Below are 8,516 nucleotides of genomic sequence, written 5' to 3' on the forward strand. Positions count from 1 at the left end.
TTATTTGATATCATGCATATGTATTATGTTTAATCATGTGTGCTGTGTGTTTACAGCGATTGCCTTTCACTTAATTCCTTACATTCTCACATGTGAAATCAAATTGAATCGCATGGACTATTTTGCTTGCTGGTATGGTGTGCAGTGATTGTAAGATCTCCCTCTCCCTGCTCGGGAGGAAGAGCCAAACCCTGTTCGGGTAGAACCGAATGAACAAACCCTGCTCGGGTAGAACCGAATGAACAAACCCTGCTCGGGTAGAGCCAAACTAATCCTGCTCGGGTAGAACCGAATGAACAAACCCTGCTCGGAAGGAACTGAATGAACATTGGCCACCGATCGGGAATCAACTGCTGTGTTAGTTTGGCCCGTTGCTTCTAGTTAGCCTACAGCCCTAAATCCCAGCCTATTTATACGTTTCTAATAGGGCCGTGGTGATACTGTGTATTACTGTGTCAAGCTGAGTTTATAAAGAACCTTTGATTGTACTTTGGCCTGTCTCTGTGGTTGTTTGCCGTGGGATCTTAGAACTCTACTTTTGACATGTACATTTCAAATATGTATTGTCTTCACAACAAATATTTTTTAAATGACATTGGATGAGATTGTGATTTAAACAGAATCATTCAAGACAATCTGAATATAACATTTCTTACCAAGAATAGTAAGAGAGACAGAACCACTTTGCATCGACGGATAGTACGTTTCTACTGTGTAAAAACATCTCAGTTTGATCTCAGAAGATGAACTTTGACCTGCCCACGAGAGCAGCTCAGTCCCCGTGAGTGAACGTGTACAGGGTGAGTGTTTAGGATCTCTCCCCTCTGTGTAGAAGTAACAGTGAGATACAGAGACAGATGGAGGAGTGTGACAGTTGAGTCTCTCTCTCTGATGACTGAAGAACTCACTGTCAGCCTGGGAGGAGGTGGGTCTCTTTGAAAGTTGCATGTACAAAACATTACAGGTAATCCATACATACTAACAGTATGGAAAATCCATGAATAACATGTTAAACTATCAGCATTTATGTTTGTACAAAGTTCAGTAAATCCTGTCATTATGTGAAATGAAGACGTTTAAGAAATACGACAGAAGATCTCATTTTCAGAACGAGCATAATTAATACGGTATAACAGTGAAGTGTATCATTGTTTAAACCACCAACTTACCCTGAACAGTGACTGAGACAGGGTTACTAAAAGGAGATGTGTGAGACTCCCTTACAGTGTAGTAACACGTCACTTTGACCACAGCTGGAAATGTTGGACCAGACCTCTTCAGCAGCTCAGTTCCTGTTATTGTCTGCGTACACGATGAGTCTGGAAGAATCTTCTCCCCCTCCATGTAGAAGTAACAGTGATACACAGGGAGAGAGGGAGGAGTCTCACAACTCAGCTGAACTGATTCTGTCTCTCTGATGTCTGTAGAACTCACTGTCAGCTGAGGAATGTCTGTGAGAATAGGGGAATTAAGTATTTTGTGGTTTTGAGAAATGTACTTACAGTCTAATCCCTCTTTGTTATTTAAGACTTAAGGATCTTGAGTCAATTACTTTATGCGGCAACAGTATGGGAAATTAAGGAGATATAATATATTCCTTGATTGTTTCATGTAATAGCTAATGACAACACACAGTATGATAACATATCCCAAGAGGAACATGGTAATGATGGCACAACAGTACATTGTTTACAAACATTCAAACAATCTTCTTACCCTGAATTGTGACTGTTGATGCCTCACTGTATATGGATCTAAACTGTGAACCTGTAGCATTGTACTGACATTGTATTTTGACCTCAGCTGGTGAACTCTGACCTGTCCACTTCACCAGTAGTGTTCCTGTGAGTGTCTGTTGACAGGGTGATGGTAGGGTGAATTCTACTTGCCCTTCCATTTTGAAGTAACACTCAGAGACAGATGGAGGAGTCTGACAGTTCAGCTGAACTGAGTCTCTTTCTTTGATGACTGCAGGAATCACTGTTAGACTGGGCTGAGGAAGATCTGTGAGATCAGAGGGATGATGGAGTGTCTTTTTTAATTGAATTATAAATTAATTTTCAATGTTTAACTACTCATACAGGTAACGTACCACTTAATATTATATGAGTTTGAAAGAGAAAAACAATTAAGACACTGTTGTCTATTTAAGAAATAAACAATGAGAACCCGTGCCAGGAACAGCCCTTTGGAGGGAGTTATCACACAATAATCCTTTGCTTCGATGGGCATTTAGCTTTTTGTAAAGCGGTTGCCAACATTTAAACAAAAGATGAAGGACATGTCTTTCATTAAAGACGTATTATTGTTCTGAGTAAATGTGTTTTATTTTCATCCTTCCACCTAGACATATGCTCATTTTGGAACGTTGCTATATGGGAACAGCCAAACAACGGAAGTGATGGATTTTTTTCTGACCAGAACTGTCCCAGACCTTGGGGAAGTGTGTCTGCACTTGTGCTGCAGCGGCAGGTGCACAAGACAAAACATTATCAGCATCATACATATCGGTGAATCGCTGTGACATATGAAATACATGTGATAGTGTAATCAATCTGTAAAAACTACGTAAAAAAGTAACGAACGTGTTAAATGATTATGTGACGTACAGTCTTATCCAGGTCCTGATTGGTCAACAAGCTGACTTGACCCTTCAAATAGTCTTATTTGACACATCAAACAGTGTTATTTCACGTGTATCTTGTTTGAAATGCAAAGACCCAAATGGCGTTCCATACTTTCCAGTGAACGACACACTGACGTCACGTACAGATGCGCGTGACTCTTGACTGCAGTAAGAAAGCCTAGATTTATTATTATTTTTTTTTTTTTAACTTCTAAACAAAATAACTTTTTGGGGGCTCTCCTATGCTGACAATGATGTGTTGATTCTTGCTTGAACAGTCACTAAGATTATATTTGGTTGTGATCTTTGTAAAATAACTATTTTGGATGCAGCAAGTTGTTAGCTAGAATGCTAACGCTCACTGACATGGCCATAGGCTGTAGCAAAAGATAGCCAAATTTTACTGGATGAAGTTGAAGTAATTTAAGTATAATGTAGTTGATTTGCAATGATGACACAAACATTATATTAAGCAGGACATTCATACGAGCCTTAAACTCCAATAATAATTCAAAAGTAGTGTGAAATTCACTCATAAGCAACATGTAAATAGAGGCTTTTTTTTGTTGGCGTTCTGTTCTGTCACCATAGTGGATTGAGCAGTCAAATGGAATAGTGAATAGACTATTTTTTTGTATTTGTAAACGTTGCCACACGAGGGCGATGCGAGCAACGTTTGCAAACACAAAAAATTGTCTATGCACTATTCCATTTGACTGCTCAATCCACTATCTCATCAGCCCAGCCAGGCAATTTATAAACTTGATCTCCACTGTAAAAAGCATTTAGATATTATATTCCATTTATTTTAGACTAGCATTTGGTTTTCAAAAGCAGAGATTTGTATTAATCTTGCTGTCTGTCTCATTCCACGGGGATGCTGACCCATGTTGACTCCAATCCTTCCCACAGTTGTGTCAAGTTGGCAGGAAGTCCTTAAGGTGGTGGACCATTCTTGATACACACAGGAAACTGTTGAGCGTGAAAAACCCAGCACTGTTACAGTTCTGGCACCTTCTACCATACCCCGTTCAAAGGCACTTAAATATGTTGTCTTGCCCTTTCCCCCTCTGAATGGCACACATACACAATCCATGTCTTCAACATGTCTCCTCGCCTTCATCTATTTACTGATGTAAGTGGCTTTAACAAGTGACATCAATAAGGGATCATAGCTTTCAACTGGAATTGCCTGGTCAGTCTATGTCATGTTAATGTTTTGTATACCCAGTGTATACATGTAACGGCGTTCCTCCTCCTCTTCATCCAAAGAGGAGGAGCAGGGATTGAACCAAACTGCAGCGTTGTAATTAGACATAATGAATTTATTTAAGTGTAGACGAAAAACACGAACTACACTTGAATACTTACAAAATAACAAAACGAATGTAGACAAACCTGAACATACGAACTTACATAAAACACGAAGAACGCACAACAGGAAAAATGACTACATAAAACGAAGAATGCACGAAACAGTCCCGTATGGTGCAACAAACACTGACACAGGAAACAACCACCCACAACAAACAGTGTGAAAACACCTACCTTAATATGACTCTCAATCAGAGGAAATGAAAACCACCTGCCTCTAATTGAGAGCCATATTAAGTCACCCTTAAACAAACATAGAAACAGAAAACATAGACTGCCCACCCAAACTCACGTCCTGACCAACTAACACATACAAAAACTAACAGAAACAGGTCAGGAACGTGACAATACAGCATCTCGTGGAAGGATGAAATCTTATGGATGAATTCATCGAAATAACGTTTTTATTGAAAATATGTCAATTATTATTTGAATATTTTGGTAACCCGTTGTTTTGTCTGGTAGCCCAAAAAGTTACAAATTGAAGCTTTAAATTCATAATAATGATACTGACCTTCGGCTTTGATGTACTGGAAGGTATCTGGACATAACAAAATGGGTCATTATCATGCTCTTTTTGCCATTATGAAAAATAAGAAAACATGACATGGGAACACTTTACACAAGTTGGCGAAGCGGAACAGTCTGTAATGCATTCACAGCCATGTTATCAAGCAGTGGTCATTCTTATCTGAACAAAATGTAAAATAATGACAGAGAAATATAAATCAATAGGATGATCAGTGGAATAAGACACACTTATTATAACCATAACATGTTGAAATATTAAGAGTTCCTAAAGTAAAAGACTAAAAGAGGGGAAAGAAGAATGGAATATCCTGTAGCACAAACAGATGGAGCGGAAAAATAACTCACCGAAAAGGAGGATGAGCAAAAACAGATGACCAGCCATATCAGGGATGAACAATGTCATTTTTTAGAGAGCTACATACATACTGTTAGTCTGACTTTACAGAAGATGGTGGCTGTGACTGGGACAAAGAATACATGTTTCAATAGAAATGTAGATGTGGTGCTTGTTCACAGGAAAACCACAGATGTCTCATATGGCAACTGTGGGCTAATGTCATGTTGCAGAGGACAAGGAGGCTGAACATTCAGAATCATTTATCTGTAATTATTTTTAGGTTCTCAAGCTATCTGTCTTTAACAGATGTTATGTTGTATTATTATTGCCGACAATTCGATTTTTAAAACCAAACTAACTTGTCTGTCTGAGATTTTTTTTTTATCTTCGACTTTTTGTTTTAAGTTTTTAACTGCTGCACAAAGTTTACCTACAAAAACCTTGCATTTGTGGTTAAGAGTTTGATGGTCTCTAAAATGTAGAAGGGTTTTCATATTTCATTTATGTTTGGTGAGTCATGTTTAATAATATGCCAGAGCAGTGAAGGTAAACTGATAAGCACAGTAAATGAAAGGAAAGGATGGAAGGAACGGAGGAGAGAAGACGAAGCGAGTTCACACTACTCGGACTGATCAGTTTACCTTGAATGCTCTAACTGGTACCTAAATGTCAGCGCCCGTTCTGATAAACCGCGTGCTTTGCTGCGGTGTTGCTTGAAGTGCATAAACGCATTGAACGTGTGTAGGCTGAGAATGCAGTTGCTGTTTTTAAACTAACGTTTTTATGTGGCCTAACTTTGAGAGTAACCGTTTGATCATGCCACCTAAAAAAAGTAGCAGAAGTAACTTCATCTTCTGACGTGCCCCAAAAATATGAAAAGTGTCGGGAAAAGCTAAATCAGGTTTATAAAACCATGTGCGGTTTAGGCCAATTTGAGTAGCCTAATTTGACGGTTATTTGGTTAGATTACGGTTGATACATTTGTCCATTTCATTGTTAGAATCCAGCAACGCACCTGCTGTGGCATGGAGAACTCCTCTTCATCCACCTACGATGGTGATGGTTAACGAAGCGCTGAAGGAGTTGGACTCTCGAAAGGGGGTCTCCTCGCAGGCCATTCGCGGATTCATAACAGAGAAATATCCATCTGTGGACCTGGTGAGGTTGAAATACATGATACGCAAGACCCTGAAAAAAGGATTCGAGGGAGTACAGGGGAGGTTTCGGGTAAGTGATCCATGCATGTCTAAATCTTAAAGTAAATGCCCAGTGTTTCTAGATTTCTATGAAAAATGACCAATAATTTACAATATGAGTGAAATGGTTTTCCTTCCCAAAAATTGTAATTGAGTATGTCAAAGCAGCTTTCCTGTTTGAATTGTGTTTTTTATTTATATATTACTACATTGGGCAATTACATACCATTTCCAGTGGCACACTGACTCGCGTAATGATGAAGCCATAGGCTACTACTCACGGTGATGGCCAATGCGCTCCTCATGGCAATAGCCTATCTCAAGATGAGCTACTTTGAAAAATAGTCCTGCTGGTCACTAAAAATTGGGAGTTGAGAATTATATTGGTTCTACAGACAGTCTTCTATTTTCAGCAGTAGGCATTTGCTTTCCAAACTATGTTTTTCCCGCAATTTGTATTTTGAAATGTGCAAACGGACAACTGCAACCAACTATATACATATAATCCATGGATGGCAGTTCCCATTCAAATCAGGACTGGCAGCCATTGCTAGTGTACCCATGAGTTACCACTCAAATTGCCAGGGTAAGAGGTTCAAAAAAATCAGTGTATTCTTGTTTTGCACGCTTTGTACAAAATAATAAAATGCAGTACTACAAGATATTTCTTAACGTAGCTCTTTATTAGCTAGCTACAACTGGCATGTTCACGTATCTCCAACCATGATCAGCTGACCATGACCTAACCATCTGGGTGGTCTTAAGCAGTCATAGCACAGTATGATACGGCGGTAAAATGCATCCAATTACAATTCAGTATGTTTACACATATGAATATTACAATTCTGTCTATGGCCACAACACAACAAGCTGTACATTTGGAATGCACTCTGCCCAAATTGCAGCCTTCCCGACAGTAGGCAACCAGTAACTGCCAAAATAAAGGAAACAATTGAGTAAATGAGGGACACAAAGTTTATGGTGTGTGTGTGGGGTGTTTTCCTGCCATGGTTTAGGTCAGTTTGTAGAATTTATGCCAAGGTGCATTGAAGTTGTTCTTGCAGCAAACACCCTTTTTAAGACACTTTGTTGGCGTTTTCTTTATTTTGGCAGTTACCTGCATGTGCTTGTGAGAACATTTAATCCAGTTATTTTTGAGAAGCTATTGGTCCTCTGTGGCTAAATATATTCTCTGGTTTATTTTGAACATTGAGAACAGGCTCCCTTGGTTGGTTATAAAATAAGTAATTTGTTTTTTTTGCCTCTTGGGCCCAGCCCCTGACTCACATAATTGACCAGTCACATTTAGCTATTATGCAGTTTATTTTTTCAGTTACCCAATCAAGGCAGGGCCCCACATCTACCCACATGGGGCCCATACCTCTCCTCCCCCATCTGATGATTAGCAGAGTGGCAGCAGGAAGCTGTCTACACTAATTGACAGTGTGGCAAAAGGTCACTGAGAACACTGATCCCAATGTGGAGAAGGCACCAAAGGCTGCAAAGGTCGGAGCCAAGAAGACTAAGGACCAGGAAGCCGGTAAACTGAAACGATTGTGCTCATCACTCCTAGGATTTAGACATCACCCTATAATCTGCCCAATTGTATGGGATCATTGTTATTGAGCTACATCCATTGCAATGGAGGACATTTAACATTGCTCATTCAATGACTTGTATCGGTATCTCACTTCTCCTCATTGTGTCCATGATTGCATGCATACACACACATCACTAACCTTTGTCTCTAGAAGCTGAGAAGAAAAAGGCTACAGCCAAAAAGCAGAAGGAGAAACCTTCAGAGGCAAGTGTGGTTTCAGTTATGTTCTGACTATTGGCATTGTTCAAGTGCTTTTGGTGTATAGGGACTTTTTTTATATATATATATTACACACACACTTGTCATGGGTACTGTTCCCTATTTGGGCTTTACCATGGTTAAATTGAATCTAATTTTAAATGGGTGATTGTATTGTAAACCTGTCATTTTCATTTTTCAGGATGCAAAAGCATCTGCTTCCAAGGTGGCCCCTGCTAAGAAGCCCAAGTCGAAGAGGGCAGAGGGGACAGCTGAGGAGCAACCCAAAGCACAGAAGACTACCAAGGGTGAAGGGGCAGCCAAGAAGGGTGCAAAGGCCAAAGCTTTCCAGAAGCCGATGAAGGGGGACACTGCTGCTCCTGAAGTTAAACCCACAGGGAAATGGGGCAAGAGGGCAGCAGCAGAGTGACTGCACTCCTTTTATCCACTTTGTGTTTTTAAATAAAGCAGTTTGTAGTTCTTGTTTGTGGCATTTAGGTGTAGACCTAGCTGCTGTAAAATCTAATCTCCACTTTTCCTGTAGAGAAGTGTTGATGGTAGCTAGGGGTTTGTAATGATGCAAGATAAATATATAAATAAAAAGATGGGAAGTTCTTGTTTCTTACACCTGTTTAAATCAGTACCCTCTTCTGC

General features: G+C 39.7%; 1 protein-coding gene across 1 annotated transcript; it reads left to right on the forward strand.

Moving 5' to 3' along the window:
* Window positions 1–2,705: 2,705 nt before the first annotated feature.
* LOC129835259 (protein B4-like) lies at window positions 2,706–7,849 on the forward strand. Its single transcript, XM_055900814.1, has 3 exons — window positions 2,706–2,794; window positions 5,869–6,108; window positions 7,503–7,849. The coding sequence occupies exons 1-3, from the start codon at window positions 2,773–2,775 to the stop codon at window positions 7,688–7,690; spliced, it is 450 nt and encodes a 149-aa protein (XP_055756789.1). The 5' UTR covers window positions 2,706–2,772; the 3' UTR covers window positions 7,691–7,849.
* The last annotated feature ends 667 nt before the right edge of the window (window positions 7,850–8,516 follow it).

The sequence above is a fragment of the Salvelinus fontinalis genome, chromosome 3 (assembly GCF_029448725.1).
Source record: "Salvelinus fontinalis isolate EN_2023a chromosome 3, ASM2944872v1, whole genome shotgun sequence".
NCBI classification, from domain to species: domain Eukaryota; kingdom Metazoa; phylum Chordata; class Actinopteri; order Salmoniformes; family Salmonidae; genus Salvelinus; species Salvelinus fontinalis.